Below are 25,264 nucleotides of genomic sequence, written 5' to 3'. Positions count from 1 at the left end.
CGTCATTAATCTTTCAGGTATGTAAGCTTTAGCTTAATTCATTGAATTATTTCAACTGCATGTGTGTTTGAGCATGATTGTGTGTGTTGTAAGTCTAATATTAGATAAATAGAAACAGTAACACAGTCACTATTCAGAGATGACCTATAAGTAACCAAGGTTTGGCTTCCTGTTACTTTGAATGGTTAGTTTTTCCAAATATTGTTTAAATGTTGTTATGAGTTTGTAATTATATATTACTCTTTCTGTTGTCATTTGATTAAATAATTAGTTTTACAGGTATATGGATATGTGCATTTTTCAGTGCTATTTTTCCATTTTCCACTGCAGCTGCTTTTATAAGATTCTAAACTTCTGGAAGAAAAACTTCCCAGAATTCATCTTTTCTGGTGATGTGCCCATATCCTTTCAGCTTTTCCAGATCACCACAACCTTGTTAAGAGTCTTTCTTGATGTATAAACTCTGTATTCACTTGTGTAAGATATTCCCAGAGTCCACCTTGCCCCATGACACATTCACCATATGAGAAATTTGAAAACATACCCCAGATTCATAATTATATCTTCTAATCTACAAATGTATGAACAATTTCATATCCTCTGCTACATTTATTTGTAGTAAAGCTGATTTTCATATTTTTAACATTAGTACATTCTCATGTTGGCTAAATCAGAGGAATCAATATTTTCATATTCTTCATTCTCTAAAAGTATAAAACAGCATGAGAACTGTGTGTAAATGTATAACCGTGAACAGCATTATTTTTTTCAATTTACATTTTAAATTGTGGCTTTAATTGTGACTTGCAAGTATACTGCCTCATCTAAATGGGAGCCGTAGGTTTTTCAAGAGGCAATGACAAGCCCTTTGGAGGTTCCCAAGATATTTCTCTGACCTCGTCAAATCCTGGAGTAACCGAAATGTTGGTCGGGGTAAAAGCTACCAGTGAGTCAAGTGGCACTGACTCAAACCCCATCCCGTGTGCTGTGGGAGTCCCACTTCCTCCCAGTGTTTTCAGGGATTCCCGGGAGAGGAGGATAGGGACGGTCCTCTCTGACCTGAGTCTCTGCGCCCACTGAATTCCATCACTTTGTGCATTTCTTGGTGTTACAGGGAACCTGTTACCAGCTCCTCCCTGCCTCAGCCAAACCTGGAACTGAGCCCCGTCTCATGAGTTCACACACGTACACTCATACAGATACCACTTCCTGGAGGTCTTTGTTTCAGTAGCAGATTTTATTGACATTTTGGTTAAAAGTAAAGAAAGTTAACATTATAGAACTTATAACACAAACTTTTTTTCGTAGTTTAAGACCTAAAAGTTTAAACCAGATATTCCTTTTGGAATATGTCCCTTCTCCAAGAAGGCTCCGTTTTCAAACATCTGCATAATGGAGATGCCTTTCTCCTCCAACCAAGGCTTGCGTGGTTGGTCTTCATTCAAGATTTATCCCTAACCCAATTCTACATTTAAGGAAGAAAAGAAAGATTTTCCTACCAGGCCTGGACTTTGCAAGTCTGCCTCCCTCTGCACAGTGAAATTAAAATTAAGGCTTCGTATTCACATGCTAGAAAATGTTGACTTTTTCCCCCTCACAACCACCCCTAACACTTTTGAGTGGCACCCTTTCAGGTCTATAGGTATCAAAAAACTATGACCCCCAAACTCTTGGTGGCTTCTCATTTATGAAAAAAAATAAAATAAAAAAAAAACAGAGACCACCCCACCTGATACATACCTAGCTCTGAAATGACCACAGTAAGAGCCTCAGCACTCTTCTCTGACTGGGCAGCCACACACCAGCGCCAGCCTCTGGCTGTCTCGGCTGAGCCCCTCCCTACCAATCAAAGAACCCAGGGCCCACCTAAAGGCTTGGTCACGGGGCCATGGTGGCCTCCATTTTCACTTGTGTCCCTAGCCTTGCAAACGATAGGAAGGGTCTGGTCGTTTATTATGCATGACAATGACCTCCTCTCCAGTTTGTTAGGGCCCCAGTGGTTTTGCTCTTCTAGTTATACTGATGTGCAAAGAGCTTGGGTAACAGGGTAATGATAAAAAAAAAATGTGCAACTCTCTCAAATAATGCTACATTTTTGTTTCACGGAGTGATCCACAAGAGTGCGATAAACGGAAATTCCAGTACAGGCATATCTCAAAGATTTTTTTGTGGGTTCAGTTCCAGACCACTGCAATAAAGCAAATATTGAGAGAAAATGAGTCACACGAATTTTGGGGTTTCCCAGTGCATATAAAAGTATGTTTATACTATACTATAGTTTGTTAATGTGCAATAGCAATTATCTCTAAAAAAGCAATGTAGATACCTTAATTAAAAAATTTTTATTGCTCTAAAAAATGCTAACCATCATCTGAGCTTCAGTGAATCATAGCAGTAACATCAAAGGTCACTGATCACAGGTCACCATAACAAATATAATAATAATAAAAAGTTTGAAATATTGTGAAAATTACCAAAGTATGACACAGAGACCCAAAGTGAGCAGATGCTGTTAGAAAAATGGCTTGACTCAGAGTTGCCACAAACCTTCAGTTTGTAAAAAATGCGGTATCTGCGAAGTACAGTGAAGGGAAGCACAATAAAACGAGGTACGCATGTCCTGATTTACACTGTTGTTTTTAGCCCCTAAGATTGAGCTGAGATTCTAAGGGCCATCAGTGACCTTTCTAATACAACAAAACGCCGTTTTCATGAAAAGAGAGATTCTTACAACTGCTTCTCATGTTTTTGGTAGGACCTTCAAGGAACTGCCTCACAGTTGGATTCAAAAAACACTAAAGTTCTCACCTTCATTACCAATATTGGGTGTGGAATATCTGCTATTTTTTCAGCAGCTACCCTCCTGACATATGTTGCTTTTGAGTAAGTATTTGTTTTTTCTGTCTGCCAAGTCCACAGCTAACTGTCCCAGAATGTGAATAAGAGAATTGCCTCAGCTTTTAAAAACACATATACACTTTGTGAATCACGCACAGTGGTTCAGTTTTAATGTTCAGATTTCTTGTAAGATATATCACGAATTTCCCACCTTTAGAATCTTAAGTTATAGTTACTATATTTCTATTTAAAATGTATTTAAGCCTGTTAGAGATGATTAGCATTTAAGTAAATAACAATTGTATGAAATGCTTTTTACATGGTAAAAGATGAAAACATTTGCTTCACAAATCTTATAAAATTGGTTTTGAAACAGGAAATTTTTTTAAAAAAAGGATCCTGACCTTATTAAAAATCAAGAAACTTCAACAAATTTTATGGAAATTGCTTTTCAACAAAGATATCATTTTTTGTAAATCTAAAATTTTTCCTGGATTAAAAAAATCAGTCTGGGCTTCCCTGGTGGCTCAGTGGTTGAGAGTTCGCCTGCCAATGCAGGGGACACGGCTTCGTGCCCCGGTCCAGGAAGATCCCACATGCCGCGGAGCAGCTGGGCCCGTGAGCCATGGCCGCTGAGCCTGCGCGTCCGGAGCCTGTGCTCTGCAACGGGAGAGACCACAACACTGAAAGGCCCGCGTACCGCAAAAACAAAACAAAACAAAACAAAAAAAATCAATCTGTTGTAACCAAGCAGAAATTTTGGAAACAGTTTTGAAATAAAATTAGTGTTTAAAAAAGTCTTTATAATTTGCTAAATACTCCTATATCTTTAGCCCTCCTCCTAGTGGAACCATGTCATAAAGATGGTACTACCTAGGCTATTGCAGAGCTGTATAAGATACGAATTTACTGCCTGTGCTTAGAAGATTTATTTACAATATTATTCTCATATATCTTTCTTTTGTCCTTTATAAGAAAATTACGAAGGGATTATCCCTCCAAAATCTTGATGAATCTGAGTACAGCCCTGCTGTTCCTGAATCTCCTCTTCCTCCTGGATGGCTGGATCACCTCGTTTCATGTGGATGGACTTTGCACGGCCATTGCAGCCCTGCTGCATTTCTTCCTTCTAGCTACCTTTACGTGGATGGGGCTAGAAGCGATTCATATGTACATTGCTCTGGTTAAAGTATTTAACACTTACATTCGCCGATACATACTGAAATTCTGCATCATTGGCTGGGGTAAGCCTCCTAAATTTTGTTTTCTTTTTGTCTATCATGGAAATCACTAGGTTCTCATAGGAAAATCCTATTTTGAAAGAATAGCACTGCTAAAAGAAACTTCAAAATTGTGAATGATGTGGATGTGATATACATAACCTAAGGAAGGGGCTTCCTCAGAACGGTGTTTTTAAAAACTGTTCAACATTCCTCACTAAAGTCAGGAGTAAAGGGAAAAAACCCTTGCTCTCCTGAGTCACCACCACCTTATTTCCTGTGTCCAGAGCCAGCCCACGCAAGTCTGAAGAGGCAGCTGGCAGACAGTGGTGCATTTCTATTATATTTCAAAATAGAAAGGCCAGCTCAGACTCCTAACTCCACTCGCCCTAAACACATGCCCATGTCTTGGAAACCTGAGCAAGAAGGTTATTTTTGTGTGTGCAACCAGAATACTGACAGAATTCTTGCTTTGAGCTTCTTACCATGATTCCTCAGCCGCACATGGACAGCTGTGTTATCCTGTTTGCAGTCTTCTAATTGGGCTCCTTTATCTGGGTTTTGTATTGGGCCAGGCATTTTCGAGCTTTCTCACAAATCTCTTTTTCAGATAGCCATGTAGAAATGAGATGTTTCCAAGGTGTTTAGTACCACCTTAGGAGACAACAAAAGCACCTTTCAGGGAATTCAGGTGGTGTAGCGTTTCCCCACTGAAATATACATGGAAATACTATATTGGTCCTCCTGAGAGAAAAGACTATAAAGACTTTATGTCCCCATTGTTTTCCCCCCAACTTTTTCTAAAGACTTTTCTTTCTATAGAAAGGGGCAAAATGAAGCTGTAGTTACCTTCTTACCTGAACTCAGGCAGTCTGACAGGTGTCATTAATGAAACTACATTTTCTGGTGCAGCATACAGTATAAATCAGGTCCTGGTACTCTAGTGGGTACCAGTAAGCAAACAGAATATTTAAATATCTGTCATTTAAGAGTAGGTTTAGATTGTTTCTAATTAAAGTTGGATGTTTCACACCACGAAAGGGATTTTATTGTTGTTTTTAACCAAGTTGCCTGTTCTAAGAAATTTGATTCTATGATATGCAGTGTTTTCTTTCTTTTTTTCCCCTTGCCATTATCAGTCTTATAAAGCAGTCTACAGATGCTTCAGAAAAGTTGTTTCTATCATGGTCTTGTTATAACAGGTCTGCCTGCCTTAGTTGTGTCCATTGTTCTAGCAAGCAGAAACCAAAATGAAGTTTATGGAAAAGAGAGTTATGGAAAAGAACAAGGTGATGAATTGTAAGTAATAAAAGCTTGTTGGGAATTTATTTGTGATGAGTATATATCCTCTGTTTGCTGAAGTTTAGTGTGAGTTTCCATCCCAATAGTGAGTGAGCTTCTATTTTGGAAGGTTAAAGTGTACTTGCATGTCTTTGCCAAGGTCTCTGCTACACCACAGATGAATTCGGTTGAATGCTCTGAACTGTGTGAGCTGCTTTTCCATATTAATGTTGTGCTTTCTCATCGGGGGGAATTCAGAAGAAGTGTAAGATACTATCTTCTAGACACAGAAGACCTATTCTATCTGAGGAGATTCTGTAATACTCCCACCTCCTTAAACCACACACATCTTCGAGAGAGTTAAGTAGCAGCATCGGACAGTGAAGGATTCAGTGCCAATATGAGTGTTGTGTGGAAGTGGAGAGAGTGGATCTTGAATAATTTGGAAATTTCCCTTCAGGCTGTGAGATCACTGAAGCTAAGGTTTTTAAACTCTTCAGTTTTGGCAATTAGTTCTCTTGTATTTTATGTAGTACATGGTACTCAATATTATTATTTGTTGATTGAATGAATTACTGAATGAATAAAGAGTTTATTCCAGACTGTGATGCCACATTTCTGTGCACATTTCATGGATGGATAAAAATTTTATATCCAGTCAGTATCCAATTCTGTTCCATTCCTCCTGGCCTTCCTGTTTATATTTCCAAAGTAGCAGTCCAAAGCCCCCACGAGAACTAGTCGGAAATAAAGGATCTAGGTCAGGAATTTCGGATTCTAGGGGAACTTCCATATGGAAAGAAAGATTAGCTCCAGGGACAAGCAGTGTCATTTGGGGGACCTTTAAAATAAGATATATTAAAAGTAGAAGTCAATACATATGTTCTAAATAAGGGAACTTAAAAAGTATGTGAGTCAACTCTTATAGAACTTTAAAGTACGACTTATTAAGTTGTTGTGCCAGCAACAACTTTCATTAATTGAGCATTTACTATATGCCAGGAATCAGGTTATAGGACTCAAAGATGTTCAAGACAGCTTTTGCCTTTGTGAAGGTTGTGTTCCACGGTGAAAGACACAACCAAAATGATGACCACTTACATTCGAATTTTAAGATTAATTTAATTGTCTTAAATAATTCTTCTAATATTTTTTGGTACCTAAGAACTTCCATAGTATTAGTTAGGCACTGGGGCATCCACAAATTGCAGTATTTTAATTTTACTCTTAGTTCCCTTTAAAATTACTTTCATCTATTTTCCAATCTATATCATTCTGAATATCAAGTGTATCCTTCCTGATCTCATAAGGATGTTATGATTGATGTAAGCCTTTTAATTGTGTATGAGAAGTGTCAGCATAAGAATATCAGCGTTCTACAATAAGGTCTTGCCTCAACTAAGCCAATTATATTAATAGGAATTATTTTGTCCACAGTAATGGAATCCACAATTACGTGTGTCTTAAATAAGTAGGAGTTACTCTTCTCACATGATAAGACATGATAAGATTTGGAAGAAGGCAACAACTGGCATTAATTTTGTGGCTGAAAATGTTAGGACCAGCAATTCTACAGCTCTCTTGGCCTTTCTTTCCTCGATATAAGATGATGACTACAGCTGCAGAGCTTGCATTCATGTTTGAAGCAGAAAGAAGGAATAAGGGCTTTGCCAGCTGAGTCTGTCAAGAATAGGTGTAAAAATCCTTAGCAGACTCTGCTTCCATTATCATTTTGTAGAACCATGTCCACATGGCCCTCCTTTAACTACAACGGAGACCGAGAAAGTTTCCCACCTTCAGGAGTGCAGGCGCACTGGTTTGGGGTGAGCCAAACAGAGTGTCTTCATGCCAAGTCAGAGTTCAGGAGACCACCTTGTTTTCTTAACTGTTGACTTAAATAACTAGGTATTAAGAGGATGACTATCCAAAACAAAGCAAAAAACAAAAACAAATCTATGTAAACATTGAGGAAGAAACTGAGGCCCAAGAAAATGAAGTGACTTTCTAAAGGCATTTGAGGAAGGCCCAGCTATGAAATCTGCAGAAGCCCAAACTTAGCCAGGAGGAGTCTTAGGTAAACAGGGCGTGATGATAAATCTCGTTCTTTCTTGTCTCTTCTCCTTTAAGCTGTTGGATTAAAGATCCTGTCATATTTTATGTGACCTGTGCCGGGTATTTTGGACTCATGTTTTTCCTGAATGTCGCCATGTTCATTGTGGTGATGGTGCAGATCTGCGGGAGGAATGGCAAAAGGAGCAGCCGGACGCTACGCGAGGAGGTTCTAAGGAACCTGCGCAGTGTGGTCAGCCTGACGTTTCTACTGGGCATGACGTGGGGGTTTGCTTTCTTTGCCTGGGGACCTTTGAATGTCCCTTTCATGTACCTTTTCTCCATCTTCAATTCTTTACAAGGTAAGATAAATGGTAACCGCACCATTTTCCCTTTCTAATTTTACCATATTTGCAAAGAGCTTCACTGTTGGACAGATGCCATGCTAAGTTTCTAAGTCACTATCCCAAGTGCTGAGCACAGTTCCAGGCACAGGGTGGGTACTCGTGAAAAAGACCTTGAATGGAGAGAAGAGGTAGAACATCAGTTTGTTTATTTGTTTTCAGTGATATATATACCAAGCACCTAGAACTATGCCTGGAATATAGTAGGTGCTCAATAAATATATGTTGTTGCATGAGTGGATATAGGCAAGGAGGTGCCCAATGGGAGGTGTAAAGAGAGGCATAGATGAAGTTTGCTTTCTTTACAGTTTTGCTGAGTGTTGGTGTTATCCATGGAACCATGTGGGTGTAGTGCTCTTGGCCAGAAGAATCTTTAGACTCTGTGCAGGGACAGAGCAATTCAATTTGATTCCTTGGTTCCTTGGATTTCAGAAAAAATACCAACAATCTAGTTCAGAAATGCTTATTTCTTCATAAGATATGGCAGTCAATTCAACAATCTAACAAATGGCTTGCTCTGTTCAGAAATACAAGGCTTCCTTCAAGGAGCTTACTGTCATGCTTCAGATTCCGTAACACTTACCCTAGTATACTGTAGGATGAATTTAACTTTAAAAAAATTTTTTTTATTGAAGTATAATTGATTTACAGTGTTGTGCCTATCTCTGCTGCACAGCAAAGTGACTCAGTTATCCACATACAGACATTCTTCTTTTTAATATTCTTTTCCATTATGATTTATCCAAGAGATTGGATATACAGTAGGACCTTGTTATTTATCCATTCTAAATGTAATAGTTTGCATCTGCCACCCCCAAATTCCCAGTCCATCCCTCTCCCTCCCCACTCTCCCCTTTGGCAACCAAAAGTCTGATCCCTATGTCTGTGAGTCAGTTTCTGTTTTGTAGGTAGGTTCATTTGTGTCGTGTTTTAAATTCCACGTGTAGGTGATATCATATGGTTTTTGTCTTTCTCTTTCTGACTTACTTCACATGGTATGATAATCTCTAGTTGCATTCATGTTGCTAAAAATGGCATTATTTCGTTCTTTTTTATGGCTGAGTAGTATTCCATTGTGTATATGTGCCACATCTTCTTTATCCATTCCTCTGTTGATGGACATTTAGGTTGTTTCCATGTTTTGGCTATTGTGAATAGTGCTGCTATGAACATAGGAGTGCATGTATCTTCTTGAATTATAGTTTTGTCCGGGTATATGCCCAGGAGTGGCATTGCTGGATCATATGGTAATTTTATTTTCAGTTTTCTGAGGAACCTCCATACTGTTTTCCATAGTGGCTGCACCAACTTACATTCCCACCAACAGCATAGGAGGGTTCCCTTTTAGGATGAATTTAACTTTTAAGCTTAATTGAACATAAAGTATTTTTTTGAAAACTCAATAACATTCTATAAGACATTGGATATACCCTGTGTTGTTGATGAAACTCCTTAATGTTGGAAGCTCCATGAAGCCCACACTCCAGTAGGAATGAGGTGACAAAGTTTGGAATCTTTTTGAGCAGGGCAGTATTACTGGCTTACCTGAAGCTACTGGTCACACACTTGAAGGTGTCTAGGAAAGGAAGACCTGACTAAAGTTGAACAAATCTGAGCTGGGATGGAAAGTGTGGAAATCAGGTTTGTGCTTCTCACCAGGAGAGATGCCTAGGTAGGAGCTCCCAACAGGTGTGTTCTAAGAAAAGTCTGTATTTACCTGCAGGAGAGTGTTTACTGCTCTGTATCATACATATCTGTTTTGCTTCTCCTCCTACGTTTCCCACTAGCTCATGAGCTCCTGTAGAAAAACCTGTCACTTAGAAGGTGCTCTATAATTATTTGTTAAATCAGTAACTGGATTGGTGGATGAAGAAGGGAGGGGCTTTGGGGATGGCCTAAATTCAGTCTGAGACTCCTCCAGCATAAATATGCATTAATTAGTTGAGCAAATTTTATTCAGATCCATTCTCCCATAACAGAGGAACTATGTAGGCTCATTATCTTTAGTGAATAAAATAATAAGCCTCAAGTACACCTCCAGAAGTTGGAAACTGAAGAGGTAGCATATGAATACCTCTGCACTGGGATCCACCTTTGTAAAGTGAGTTTTCCTCTTTTTAATCTCTTCTATCATACACAACATAAAAGTGCCTAGACAAATATTGACAAAAATGTCCATTAACATTAGAAAATTCCATGGTTTTATATTTCAGGATTGTATATGAAAGGCACATTAATCTGCCAGCCCAACCTTGTTTTTGCTTTTAGAATTTCCTGGCAGTTTCAGCAACCTTCAACAGTTACAGTTGTCTGTTCAGCTCTGTTTCCATTAATGAGAATCGGGGTGTTTTATTTTTCCCAGCGTAGGTCTTCTCTCAGGAGGGAAAAATGTTGTAAACCATCACAGAGTGAGTGTTCTTCATAAATCACTGACTTTTAAGGCTGATTTTAAATGATATAAATTCAGAGCAGATTTCTGCCCATCCAATGATATCAAAAACACCTCCTAAAAAGGAAATGTAAATTAAAAGACAGTGATACAGAGCACATGAGTCTAACAGTTCCTTACTGGCCAGCCTTGTACAAAAGCTTCAGAGGACACTATGGAAAGGCATAGTGTCTTTTATTTGCTTTTATTGGCTTTTATTTGCATCATTTTCAGAACCTTCCATGAGAGACTTGGTTGTTAAAGGTATATGCTTTATTAAGAGAAGCATGTAGAACTTAGACAGTTTAAAGAAACAATTCGGTGAATGCATGTTGAACTTAGACGAACTACGTTGTGTCGACTTCTTTCTAGTATTCTTTATTCCAGCAAAAAAACATGACCTGATCCCTTTGTCTCATGGAGCTTATATTGTAGTAGGAGAGACTAAGGTTAATCCAATATGTCACTGTATAAAGTGTACATGGTGGTGTTGAGAGTGCACATGACAGAAGACATGATGTCTAAGCCGAAATCTGAAGGATCAATAAGAATTAACTAGGTGAAAGGTGGGAGTAGGAGTGAGGGAAACTGTTTCAGGTAGAGGGCACTTCGTGTGCAAAAAGTTTGCTGTAGTTGGTGATTATAGCACATACTCAAGGCATTAAAAGAAAGACCATATAAGCTGAGAACCCAGAAAGAGCAGGAGAGTGACAGAGCAGTGGGTGTGACACAAAAGGGAGGCAAAGGCTAGACCAGGAGGCTCTCTGTTTTGATCTTCATAAGGGCAATTGGAAGTCCTTGAAAGGTTTTAGGCCTGTGGAATGATATGAGCAGATGTACATTTTGTAAAGATGAAGTTGGATATAATGTAGAGAATGGATTAGAGCAGCCCAACAGAGACTATAGATGAGAGGCTATTGCAATGGTCCAGGTAAGGTAAGGTGTTTTAGACTATGGTGGGAATGGGGGAGCTAGAGACACATGAGCAGAGTCAAGAGAAATTTAGAAAGTGTGCTACTGCAAAACACTTATCATTGGCTTGGTCATTAAACTCTTATTTTTCTGCAGTGATTAGGATAAGAAAGCTTCATGTTAATGCGATATTGTAGTGAACTGAAGCCTGTCATTATAAGAATTAGCAATGGCTAAAGGTTTATAATGTAATGCAATATTCTGAAACCTACAACTATGCCAAAGTAAATTTTAATCTTCTCAGATTTGGCTTATAATTGAACATCTTAAAATCAGCAAGGTCACAAGTCACCCTGTAGTGTTACAGAGGTGGGACCTGTGAGGACAAGATGTGTTTGAGCAGTGGTGTCAGGGCACGTGTATCAGAGGAGTGGCTTTTGCTAACAGATTTCTTTTCACTTTTGTATATGTCTTTAAAGATTTTTTTCAAAGATGTTAAAAATCCATTTTATCTTTCAGGATTCTTAGGAATACATGTATGTATGTATGTGTGTGTGTACAAAGACATATACATGTATAACTATGTCAGTACTCATATATTTGTATAGCTTATATATTAAAGTTTATATATGTATTTTTATTTTAGATGTTTTATTTTTGTTTATTTTCAATATGTATTTTTATTTTTATATGAATTTTTATTTTTTAGGTACACTTATAATTATACAATTTAATTCCAAAAAATCATGGTAACTGGATATGATAAAATTCTTATAGTCTGTGTGGCTCTAACTAAAATTTTACCTACTTGAATAAGCAAATGAAGTCACTCGAATCCAGGCTTAAACCAAGTTTATTATTTTCTAATTTTCCACCATATATTGCTTTGTTCTTTTTTCTTACCTACTTCATTTGATTGGTATATATTAATCATTTCACTGAATTTTTAATTCTAAGATGAAAAGATAAACATACCTTCTCTTAACGAGGCACAATTATGTTTCTAACTCCTTTAACTACCTTTGCTGCTTTCCCAGGATGAAAGTGACAAATCATTTTATTAGAAATTTTAATTTTTTCTAAAGAATACAACTTGAGAAAATTATATGGTATACAAATTGCTATTCAAAAGAGAACAGATGTTTGATGAAAGTACATCATAATTCACATGCCTGAGAACATTAGCCTGTACTTCAAGAAATATAATGTAATTCGTCCTAAAGAAGTAAAAGGCAATTCTCTGGTTGCTGAGAAGATCTTGGCCAGAGTCCTCTTGGGCATCTGTGTCCCTTGGCGATATTGATGTGTTTGCAGGATTGATTTATTGCTCTGAGATGCAGCCTGTACACATTGCTGCTTAGTATACAAACGATGAACAGTATCTCGGAATGTATATTTTTTTCATTACCGTACAAAAGTATTTGACATTTTTGATTAGATTAGGTTTCTCCAATATAGAGAGAGGTTTAACTCTCTTGACAAGTTCATCAGGATCTAAAGTCTAGCCCCATACTGAGAGCTTAATCTTCAACTTTAGTTTTCCATGCACGTGAAACAATATTGATTGTTTTGGGGGTAATCAGCCCATCTTCTGTACGTATATATGACAGCATAATACCATGTAGCATATGGTTGTGCAAATAGAAACTGCAATGGCGAACACAGAAGGGTATCATCAGTCTACTCAGAGGTCATGTATGCCAGTAATTCATTCAGTAACAATAAGATACCCAGAGCAACAGAAATAACATATTTGCATAGTGCATTGTGGTTCACAAAGCCTTTCACACAACATCTGTGATCTAATTCTTGTAGCAAATCTGAAAAGTAGGTCCCAAGAAAAAGGGTATTCGCTCCATTTTACAGATGAAGAAACAGGCTTAGAAGAGTTAATGACTTACCTAAGATCAGTGTAATATTTATAACATAGCATATATGAAAACAGAAAAGCACATTATTAGATGACAAAGCATGAGCCAAAAAAATAAAACAAATTACTGCCCTTTCAACTTTTTATTTCAAAGTTTCTAGGAAGTGAGTCTCTATGTCCTTTTAAAAAAATTGTTCATAAATGTACATTTAATGAATAAATGGAAATTTACTCTCTTACCCTTATTCAGCAAAAACCATCTATAGAAATGTATTTATCATTATTATTTTAATCCTATTGGTAAACTAAGAAAATTAAATAAAATGATGGGTTAGGAGCCTCCTGACGGTTAAGCTGGGCCACGATCACATGTACAACACACACGGTGAATCGGCGCCAAGGTAAAGAGATGAACCACCTTTAAACCCGTTAGCATCTGAAATGGCATCATGTTGGCCGAGACATTACACACTGCAAGGAAATAAATTACTCATCTTTTGGCAGAGCATTTTGTGCCACAGAGAAATAATTTTCTAAAGGGCACCTTGTCGAATGAAAGGAGGATTCAAGAGGTTCCCAGAGAGAGTCATAAACTCTAGAGATTCCCCAGCCCAGCAGCCAGCTGGCTACGTCTGTGTGACAACAAAACAGATGAGCTGTTGGAAGATTTGGACTTAGGCTTGCTGGGAAGCTCAGAAGTTATCTAGATCGTTTTTGTCAAAGATCAGTTATGGAGACCACGTATCCTTTTTTGCCCCAACACCTTGTTTGATTAATTCTTGATGGATTCCATCTCACAGTCTGAAAAGTTATCTATATCTGCAGTCTTCCCCTTCATTGTGTTTCTGGATCTTTATTATCCAGGGTAAGAAAAATCAACTTAGGTCGTTTGTCAGAATGTATCGATGATGAGCCTTGCTGAAAGCGTCAATGGCCCTTGGCTGGTAAAGAACTCATTAGGAAATGAGCACCTAAGGCGTTTGTTTTGTTTTGTTTTCCTTCACCAGGCTTCTTGAAAGTGGTTTTGTAGACCAGTAAAAGGACGACAATACATGTTTCCCTGAATTTTACAGTATGGCATTTATTTTCAAATCCAAGGGAAGCTGTTCCTGGGCAGTTTTTTAAAAACTTTTGATAGTCGGGCTAGAGATCTGAGAACATCCTTTTGGCTACTTGTTTTACATTTGCTCCACATGTTTCTGCCAAAACTCAACCTAAGAGAATGAATTCTATATGGGAGCTAAATTCCTAGCCATAATATTGAATGTAAGGATATCTTTATTTTTCCTAAATAAATAGTTAAACAGCTCTTATAAAGACCAAGATTAAACACAAACCCATACAATCTGGATATAAAGCCAGTACTTTAGAAGGAAGCTGTTTTTTTTTTTTCCAAACCCACTACTTGACGAGATTTCTCAGAGTGTTTCTCACTCCACATTTAGAGGTTTAGAGCACCCTCTTGGGTGTCCCTTCTTGTTTTTTGAGTCAGGCTTGGCCCCTGGTGTGCTTCTCTAGGAGGGCTTGGTGAGGTGGAATTCCTTATGTTTTCCTTCCTACCAGGACTCACAGACAGGCCCTCTTTCCCACATGCCTGTAACGCCCTTCCTCCATCACAATGGAAAAGGCCATTTATTTTAATTGAGAAAATTGCAAGATTTGCTGAGAATTAAGATATCTTGAATTCATATATTGGTCTAAGTTATTTTTAAAAGTGAGCAGAAACCTCTGGTTAGTGAAAGATGGAGGTTAAAGGAAGGCAAGGGATGAGCAGGTAAAGAACTGGTTAGGATCTGTTCATTTAAAGAAAGTTTAACTTTTTTTTCTTGTTTTAGCATAAAATCTGGGTTTGTATGGGTAAGATAAAGAATCCAAGCAGTTATCAACCTGAAGAAACTATTGCTAAGGAACTGGCTTACATTCATCAGAGTGGTCATTTTCTGGGCTAAAATTCACCCCAAAAGGGCCATTGTGAAACTAGCACAAGCCTGTCAAGATGAAGCAGTGACTTTGCCTCTGATTTCTATCTTTTCAGTCATTTTAGCGTCCAGCTTTTATGGGCAATGTTCCCTACTCCTTGGTCAGTTAAATAAAGCTGTAAGGCGCTATGAGGAGTAAAAACCAATTATTCTGGTCCCTGGTCACAGCTTTCCAGAAAACTAGAAGAGCATATTTTTCCAGGTGGTATGAAGAGCCTCTTTGAGGTGCGTGGGTTTATATAAAGATTCTCAAAGGGGAAATATTTGACTGAAATGAGCATTGAAAGAGAGCAGAGCTGGGGATTAGAATCAAACAGATTCCCTTGGATGCCAATGTAAAACTCTTTAAAGTTTTGTGATTTTAAGTGCTGCTCTGGCACCAAAATCTGTAAGTAGATGGAAAAAAAAAAAAACCCTCAAGACTGAAGAGGGACTAGCCCTCTGTTTTTTCACTTTGGCCTCCAAGTGCCCTTGGCTCTCCTGCTGCATTTTCTACTCCTCCTTCTTGCAGTGTTCAGAATTTCTTTCCATACGGCATGTGTGCTCTTCCAGATGTGGATACCTTCCACGTTTCCCACAGCTGAACTCTAAGAGGGATATTTTGTCCTAAAATAATCTTGGGATAATATTTATTGCCAGACTGATTTAAATTCATGTGAAAAGGGCTAGTTACTACAAATAGTAAAATAACCTATTATGAGAATCCTATTCTAATTTAAAATGGAAACATACCTCACGGCTAAAGAATCTGCATAATACCTTGGAATTTTAAAATATATTTATTCCAGAGAATTCTAATTTCTCACGCCTATTATCTGCTTTTGTCCCATAGCATCACAAGTCATAGTGGGAGACAGAGCATGTAAATGACTTCGATCAAATAATTTTAGAGGAGATGTATCAGATTTTAAATCTAATTTATATATGTGTCTCTTAAACTTAGTGGATGCCTGTGTATTTACAGGTTGCTTAAAAGTAGGCAGTGTCATCTAATGCTATGTAATTATGATACAGAGCAGCACTGCACAATCTAAAAAATTGTTTTATTAAGTCAGTTTTTCTTGGCTTTAAGCTACTCCCATGTGACTGTGGTCAGCATCAGGGCCTCAAAATAATTCACATCTTAATATCCCAGCAAGGCCAAAGGAGCAAATCCAAGAACTAGGTCTCTTCCAGTGTCCTCAAAACACCAGACATATGCTCTGAAGTTTTTCCTCTGATATATATGACATTTATAAAAACTTCTGAGTGTTAAGGGAAACAACATCTAGAAATTTTCAACTTCTGCCTCAGCTAAAAGAAAATCATTTGCTCAGTGTGGGACCCGAGAGCGAGTAATGCCAGGATTGATGCCTTAGAACCAAAGTCCTTAATTGGAGTTTCTAATCTTTTACAGCTCTGATACGTGAGTTTGTTAAACAATTGTTTAAGAAACACGTGGTTAGCTATATTTTCAGCTGTAGGACAAAAATACCTCCAACAACCAATTCTGCAAATTCTGTCCCAGTTAACAAAAATAGAGTCAAGCCAAGGCAAAGGATTCCTTCTCCAACCACAGACTCCATCTGTAACCTATGATGACATCACCTCAAGCTTCCATGCCTTCTGCTCTCTTTACTCTGAAACTGCCACCACCTCTTAAAGACTTGAAAGATTCTCAAAGGGAAACCCATCCACATTTTATATATTCTTTGGGTATTCACACTACCCGTGTTACAGAACATGTGTGCTTATTAAAGGGATTTTCTATGTTAGCAAGCAAGTTAGGGACTTGGGGGTTTGTCCGTGAGGAAGGCTTTGAAAGGCAATCAGATTTAGTCAGAGTGTGAAGATGGGGTCCAAACCCAGTGTCTATCCTGTACTCCCTGGGAAGGTAGATCCACCTGCAGGTCCTGGTTCTGAGGGCTTTTGAGTGTGGAGCAAAGTCTTTCTCCCACTCTGAGACCTGTCACGTCCGAGCTCCAGGCCAGGCTGCAAGTCGATTTCTTGTCTCCAGCTCTCCCTCCCCAACCCAGCTTCCCTCCTTGTCCACAGCACAGGGACTTTCAGGAGGGGTGTGTGTGGGTGTGTATTTTCTGAATGAATGAAATTTGATTCATATTTATTAGAGCTTTCTTTTAAAATTAGAACTCCCCTATCCTATCTGATATCATCTTAGACAAATAACTAGGTCACTAGGATATATTTTCTTCACTAATTATTTTATTACTAATAAAGTATTATTAGTAATATAATAATAAAATAAGTGTTTTACTTAAATAAATATGTATAAAATTATATAGTAATAATAATAAATAAAATGGTACTATTACTGATTACTAATACTACTTAGGTCATTGAATGCCTTATTTATACTTCTCAGAGGTAAATGTGTTTGAATTTCCCAGGAATTTTTTTTTTTTTTTTTTTTTTTGGTACACGGGCCTCGCTCCGGACGCACAGGCTCAGCGGCCATGGCTCATGGGCCCAGCCGCTCCACGGCATGTGGGATCTTCCCAGACCGGGGCACGAACCCGCGTCCCCTGCATCAGCAGGCGGACTCTCAACCACTGCGCCACCAGGGAAACCCCTCCCAAGAATGTTTTAATAGGCTAGTTGTCTATTCGAAAGCAGTGACCAAAATTTAGTATTTTCATAATGGCATTCCTCTATGAGTCAACATATGTAATGATTTTCAACCAGTAACTTCATTAGGAATTTATAGAGCACCTTCTAAGTAAGTGTAAGCCCCTACCCCTAAATACATTTAAGGCATTCAGATGTACATGTAAGTATTCAATTAACTCATGTAGAATAGATGAGCGATTAATCACGGTTACTATTCATTCATTCAACAAACATTTATGGAGTTCCTGCTTAGTTCCTGGCATCATTCTGGGAATGGCTAGTACAACACTGGATAGACAAACATCCCTGTGCTCTTGGAGCTTATTATTTACTAGCAAGAGACAGTTAAGCAAAGAAATAAATGAATAAATTAGGAATACAAGAATATCAGGTAATGATCTGTGCTATAGCGAAAATAGGTGTGTGCAAGGGTGTGATCTAAAACATAAAAAATAAAAAGTTGATGATGGCCTTTTTGAGGAGTTAACAATTGATCTGAGGCCTGAATGACAGGTAAGAACCTGTTAGGGAAAGCTTTGAAGGAAGAGCCTTCAAATTATTGGGCAGAAATGAGTTTGATGTGTTTCTTGGAGGGTAGTGATGAAGAAGACTCCTATTTAGAATATCAGGGGTGTGAGATGCAACAAAGTGGAGATACAGCCAAATGAAGATGTCCTGCAAGCAGTGTGGGTTGGAATCCTGGTGGTGGTGGGGGGGAGAGAAGGCAATGGGGGCACATATAAAAAGTAGTATATGGTACTTATACAGCATGATTAGTACCTACTGGGACAGTGTAGCCGTAGAAAAGATGGAAATCCAGGGCTGAGTCATGGATGTGTCAGCCTTTAAAAGTAAAGCCGAGGGATGTGCTACAGAGACCAGGAAGCAAATTAAGAAGACGCCTAGGAGAAAGTGGTACCAAGAATGTATTTCAAAAATGAGAGAATGGTCAATTGTGTTGAATACTGTTCAGAGATCTAGTAAAACAGGAATAAAAACTGAGTTAGCAATAGGGAAGTCCCTGTGACCTTCACAAGAGCAGTTGTAGTGGCCTTGTAGCTGTGGATAGTAACGTATTTGAAGCAGGTTGAGAAGAAAAGAAATGAGAAAAGGTAGAGATGGCGAAAGTTAACCATTTCACGTTGTATTGAGAAAGGGAATGAAGAAGTGGAAGCTGGAAGAAGATTGGGGCTCAAAGGAGAAATATTTTGTTCGATTACTTAAAAGAGAGTTACTAGAATATGCTTGTAAGTAATGGGAATAACCCAAGTATGGAGGAATAGAGGGAGAAATTGAGGCAGCAAAGGGAGAATAAAAAGGCAGAAGCAAATTCCTTGAAAAGTTAAAAGGGGTTGGCTCCCAAAGCACAAATGACACAATTAGTTTTTGATAGATGCAGGGAGCGACTAAATATGAAGACCACTTGACAATACAGAAATATTTCTGCATTAAAGTATTGAGAAACTAAAGCAGGCCAGGTGGAGCCACATGAATTTGCTGATTTGGGCCCATTTTTGACTTGTAAAAATACCACTTTTCTATTGCCCAAACTTACAATAATATGCTTACATAAAATAGCTTAGAATATACAAGTTGAAATAGATGATGAGCTCATGGATGTTTTCCGTTTTCTCTTTTTTTCTAAATTTTGTGAAATGTTTTCACATAATTTTAAAACAGATATAAGGGAAATATAAATGCCTCTTACATTGAATATTGCCTATTTCAGCTTAGTCTTTAGGTTAAGTCATAACGAATACCAAACAAAACAAAGACAGAATTAGATCCATGTAATCGTTCTAGTTTTATCTGATCCTCCGTGTTCTGTTCTAAAGGATTAAAACATCTACTGCATACCTAAAGATTCCTTAGGATCTGTTTCTTAGTGATTTGGATGTAAAAAAATTTAAATTAAAATAAATCCATATGTTTTGTAAGGTTTATCTTTAAAAATGTGTCCTTTGGCCTAATTGTTTATATTTTCTTTCGTCCCAGGCTTATTTATATTTATCTTCCACTGTGCTATGAAGGAGAATGTTCAGAAGCAGTGGAGACGGCACCTCTGCTGTGGTCGATTTCGATTAGCAGACAACTCGGGTAAAGGAGCATGTTGGTGATCGTTTTTCTTACATCGGAGAGTAGTTAGAAACCTTTGTCATTTTGATTTTCTGTGGTCTGAGCAACCCAGTCCCAGTGGTAGCAAGTTGAAAAGGCAGAGTATATAAAGATGCTTAGTTGTAGTCTTAGATTATTAGGACTGCAAGAGATCTGAGGACGCTAGGCCTGACCTTCCTATTTTACAAAGGAGGAGCGTGAATTCCAGACAGGTTAAGTGAGTTGCCCAAGGTTTCATGTCTAATTTAACAACTCATATATCCACTATACCATACATACCTTTCCAGATTTTTGAAGTCTTTAATTACATTATTAGGCAAAGAGATCTTTCTCAATATAAAAAATCCCGGAAGAAGAATCTTACTTTTTTTTTAACCACCAGTGGTTACTTCTCACCCTTAATATATTAAAGTATAATTTTAAACATAGGGTCAAAGTAAGAAACTTTTATGTTTCTTCAGGTTGTTATTGTTGACATGTCAGTCTCTTGTGTGAGTCACTGCCAGCGTGTCAGAACGTCTAATGCTCTGGATCAGTTACTTAAATAATGCAGTGATGATTCTTCAGGGCAGAGTATATTCCCCCTACAGCAGACTCATGGAGAGATGTCATTTCTTTCAGACTGGAGTAAGACAGCTACCAATATCATCAAGAAGAGTTCTGATAATCTAGGAAAATCTTTGTCCTCAAGCTCCATTGGCTCTAACTCAACCTACCTTACATCCAAGTCTAAATACAGCTCTACCACCTACTTCAAAAGGAATAGCCACACCGGTGAGTCACTCTGGCCATGATAAAGATGTTCTCTGGGACATCTTTGTGAATATTTTGTCTTTTTTAAAAATATTGCAACCAAAATTGAATCTATATTGCCAGAATATCATTAACTCTGAATATTTTTGTAACTTCATTTGCTTTAAAACTTAATTTTCCTTAAAAGGTATGGTCTCTTGTTTTAAAAAGTTATGTGTTTTTATTTAAAAAGTACAGAAATTGAGTTGTAGATTATTTCAGCATAGTAGGAAAGTTACTTACATGTTACAGTTAAGACTTAAGTCCTTTGAAATATATACAAATATAAAATCATAATGTTGTACACCTAAAACTAATATAATGATATATGTCAATTATTCCTCAGTCAAAAAAGAAAAAAATACCTAAGTCCTTAACCATTGGAAGAGTTATTGGCAATTGCTCTTCAAGTCACTGACTAAGTATGAAATAGGGAGCATCATACTTGGAAGGTGATACAGGATGGTGAGAAACACCGTGTCTTTGTTCATCTACTGAATCTTCATGATATTTACAATGATCACACTTTCTGACACTGAGCATGTATATGAACAATCCTGAAGACAGTGTGCAAATACAGGCAGACCTTGGACATACTGTGAATTTGGTTTCAGACCACTATAATAAAGCGAGTGTTGCAATAGAGTCACACAAAGTTTTTGGTTTCCCAGTGCCTATAAAAATTATGTTTACACTATACTGCAGTCTATTAAGTGTACAATACAATTATGTCAAAAAATGTACACACCTTAATTTTAAAAAGTACTTTATTGCTAAAAAAAATGCTTATCCTGTCATCTGACCACACAGGGTTGCCACAAAACTTCAATTTATAAAAACTATAATTTATAAAAAATATAAAGAAGATGTGCCACACATATACAATATAATATTACTCAGCCATAAAAAAAATGAAATTGAATTATTTGTAGTGAGGTGGATTGACCTAGAGTCTGTCATACAGAGAGATTAAGTCAGAAAGAGAAAAACAGATACCGTATGCTAACACATATATATGGAATCTAAAAAAAGAAAAAAAAGATTCTGATGAACCTAGGGGCAGGACAGGAATAAAGACGCAGACGTAGAGAATGGACTCAAGGACACGGGGAGGGGGAAGGGTAAGCTGGGACAAGTGAGAGAGTAGCATTGACATATATACACTATCAAATGTAAAATAGATAGCTAGTGGGAAGCAGCCGCATAGCACAGGGAGATCAGCTCGGTGCTTTGTGACCACCTAGAGGGGTGGGATAGGGATGGTGGGAGGGAGACGCAAAAGGGAGGAGATATGGGGAATATATGTATATGTATAGCGGATTCACTTTGTTATACAGCAGAAACTAACACAACATTGTAAAGCAATTATACTCCAATACAGATGTTAAAAAAAATACTTTATGAAAGAAGGAAGCAAAAAAAAAAAAAAAAAACAACTGTAATCTATGAAGGACAACAAAGTAAAGCGAAATAAAATGACATAAGCCTGTGAAGACTATTTTGCAGTCCTTGATAGCCAGTGAGCAGTGTGAAAAGATGTAATCCTTTAATAATTTCAATTGAAAATAGCAGAAATGCTACTTTTAAATACTAATTAAACCTCGAGCAATCAGCTCTCAACACTCAGCATCCAGCACTTTCCTAATTAAAGATGATTCTAAAAGGATAATGGAAATAAATTTTGTATTTGTTTAGCTAATTAATGTAGGCAAAGGCGAATGACACCAAAAAGATTCATATTTAGCTTTTTGCAAGCAGGGAGCGGTTTGTGCAATGTGTCTATAAATGTTCACATTGCAAACATTTGAATTTCAAATGACCCGTATGTACGTTTGAATCCTTCCACACGTCCTTACTTGTGCCACTAGGGTCCCCACTGCCTGGGATTCAAGATAGCACTGTGGAAAAAAAGTATGAATGTTTACTGAGGTTTTTAATTCCAAGGTTAAGTAAAGAAAGATCTGAAAACTTGGAGCAGCTTAGTACAGCAGTTTTTAAAGTTTCTTGGAGTCAGGGACATTTTGGGGAATTGAATAAAAGCTGTGGACTCTCTTCCAGCCTTTGAGTGCAGCCTTTGAGTCCTGCACACAAACAGTTTTGCCTAAAATTAAGAGGTCTGTGCACTCCTGCTCGAAACACCTGTGTAAGAAAATTAATAACAGGTATATAGTCTGAGATAGATAATTCTATAATAAATAATTGGTAGTTCCCTGGCACAAAACATCTTGTACAGTTGACTCTTGGACAACACAGGTTTGAACGGTACAGGTCCACTTAAACACAGACTTTTTTCAGTAGTAAAAACAACAAATAGTAGTACATGATCTGCAGTTGGCTGAATACATGGATACAGAACTGCAGCTACAGAGGAACCTCAGACACAGAGGGTCAACTGTAAATTATACTCAGATTTTCAACTGTGCAGGAGGGTCAGTGCCCTTAACCCTTGCCATTGTTCAAGGCTCAACTGTACTTATAATAAGTGAACTTTTTACTTTATTTAATCAGCCTTAAAATCAGATACTCATTTTGTTTCCCCTTCTAAAATGCAAATACTTAATGCATTGTAAGTCAGTTGTGAATGAATAGGAATTAGACCAATTGAATTGTTTTCCTCTTAACACACCTAATAGTTGACCTAAAGAACCACTATTAAAAGGCGAAAGAAGATAACAAAGTACATAATTTGGAACAGAGGACATTTTGGAAGTATTAAAATATTTGGAAATAGTAAGCATCATGGGGAAAACTGACTAGAAGATAAAATGAATTGCAGAAATGGGGGTACCTAAGGAAAACTTAACTATTTCAAAATCTTGTGTATTTTTTTTTTTTAAGAATTCATTAATGTTTTTCTGTTTCTTTTAAAATCCTTGGGGTTAAATGGGTTTTTGTCAACAAGTATAAGGATGTAGTCAGCTGTATGACGTTACTTCCACGGTATAATAAATTCTAGTTTCCGATCAGCTGACGTACAAACGGTCTTCTGCGAGCTAGCCAGTTCTCAGTGAAACTGCTGACGTTCTTGGGTCACTCAGGGTGTGCAAAAAGTCACTGCATAGCATCATGGATATCTAGATGGTTTATTTCTTGGCATTGATTCATATGTTTATGGTGTAGATAATGTCTTCTAAGAGCATTCCTTCAACAAAAGTGGATCATTCAGGTAAACTTTTATTACTTCTTTGAATGCATGAATTTTTTGCAAGGTAGTAAGAGAATACTTGCATGGATTAAACTAAGACTCTTGCCGCACCAGCAAAGTTGCTTGTTCTTTACAATACTTCTCAGCTAGCACAAGGAAATTCCTGCACTGAGCTGGAGTTTCTGAAATTTCAAATGGTCCTGTGCTGTGCTGGCTCTTCTCTGCATGGGGGTGTCTGCAAGCCGCTCCTTCTAGGAAATGTACCATGCTCTGGAGTTAGTGGGTCACATTACCAGGTAAAATAATGAAAAAAAAAAAAGTAGTACTTGAGAGGTTTGTTATAGAACAGAGTGAAATTCTTTACTTTTTCGCTGCTCTTATGAATTACTGGATATGTCACAGTACATTCACAGAAGTCATAAAAGAGAAATTGTCGATTCCAAGCCTGCTTTTTGAGGACTTTTGTCTGCTTGAAATTTAAGCATAGGTGAAATAATAGTTCATTTCCCTAGCCCCTGGTTTTCAAACTTGCAGCCATAATCAAAATCTATATTATCCACCATATAATAGCTACCCAGAGGACTGGGAATAGCATATATGTTGAAATACAAACCTTGCTCAGAATTTTACCTACTTAGATGGTGAAGACCCAGAAAATTGGGTCACGTATTTGGAATGGAGCTGGTCAAAATCTCTAAAAAGAATGTGACCCTGGAAGTTGTCAGCGAAGCAGAGTGATTGTATCCTTGAAGTTTCTTTGAGGATGTGTGGCTTTCTAAAAACATCAAGTACAAATTGTTCATTATTGAGATTTAAGTCAATAGAAAAATTCCCAACAGAAAACCAATGGCTAGTGAACGTATGAACTGAAGGAAAGCACAGAATCAATCAGCTTGCTGAGAGCCGAATGGGGAGGGGGCCTTATAAAATGCCTCCCTGAGCTTTTTTCTCACCAATCCTGGGACATGATCATTCCACCGTGCTTCGGTCTGCCCACTCTTCGCAAAGGCCATCTGTTCTCTCTTGCTTCCTTTAGTGGGATAGACACTCCATTTTCTATTTTAGCCTTCATTTTATTTAGTGTCTGCTCCAACACCAAGACCACACTTGAACAATCTGAGCCGTTTCCAAAGACAACAGATAAAATGATGATGGCTTTTACCAATTATTGAGGATTTTTAATGTTATGTCACTTACTGGGTCAAACTTACTCAAAATATAAAACACCTAGAGTGAACATTCCAATTTTTCAGCCATGATTCCTAGAAGCAGGTTTTCATGATAGAGTTTTTGCCTCTTCCACAGTGAATAGAAAAGATACAACTGTAGGGAACTGAGGACTTTGTAGAAGGTCATTTGCTCTTTCATTGATGTGAAATCTCTGTAGTTAATTTTAAGACAGCATTTTTCTCCAAAATGTGGAAAGCAGATACCTACAAGATACATGAAGACAGCCATATGTATTTGTAGATAATAGTGCTTAGCTGAGTTTCAGGGCACTAGCTGTATCACTTTTAGAAAGCTTTGGGTCTAGGAAAATAATATTTAAATATGTGATATTGGAAAATTCAGAACAGAAATATATTTAGCAGTCCTTTATTGATATCAATTGCTCTGATATTAG

At 37.6% G+C, this 25,264-nt stretch overlaps 1 protein-coding gene across 5 annotated transcripts in view; it reads left to right on the top strand.

Annotated features, from left to right (window-relative positions):
• ADGRG6 (adhesion G protein-coupled receptor G6) overlaps positions 1–25,264 on the top strand; it is a 136,453-nt gene that overhangs the window by 107,494 nt on the left and 3,695 nt on the right. For 3 of the 5 annotated variants that reach the window (XM_027084910.1, XM_027084928.1, XM_027084919.1), the window contains 6 exons: positions 2,756–2,883; positions 3,814–4,082; positions 5,261–5,357; positions 7,467–7,750; positions 19,584–19,685; positions 20,325–20,477. In XM_027084910.1, coding sequence (XP_026940711.1) covers positions 2,756–2,883; positions 3,814–4,082; positions 5,261–5,357; positions 7,467–7,750; positions 19,584–19,685; positions 20,325–20,477 — 1,033 coding nt within the window. Of the gene's footprint in view, positions 1–2,755; positions 2,884–3,813; positions 4,083–5,260; positions 5,358–7,466; positions 7,751–19,583; positions 19,686–20,324; positions 20,478–23,615; positions 23,662–25,264 lie in introns of all 5 variants that reach the window. The other 2 variants (XM_027084937.1, XM_027084944.1) reach the window with 1 other exon arrangement.

This window comes from Aethalodelphis obliquidens, unplaced genomic scaffold (genome assembly GCF_003676395.1).
Source record: "Aethalodelphis obliquidens isolate GAN/ISIS:26980383/991018 unplaced genomic scaffold, ASM367639v1 scaffold3, whole genome shotgun sequence".
NCBI lineage: Eukaryota > Metazoa > Chordata > Mammalia > Artiodactyla > Delphinidae > Aethalodelphis > Aethalodelphis obliquidens.
The sequence above is the reverse complement of the archived record's forward strand: the minus strand, read 5'-3'. Positions and strand labels throughout refer to the sequence as shown.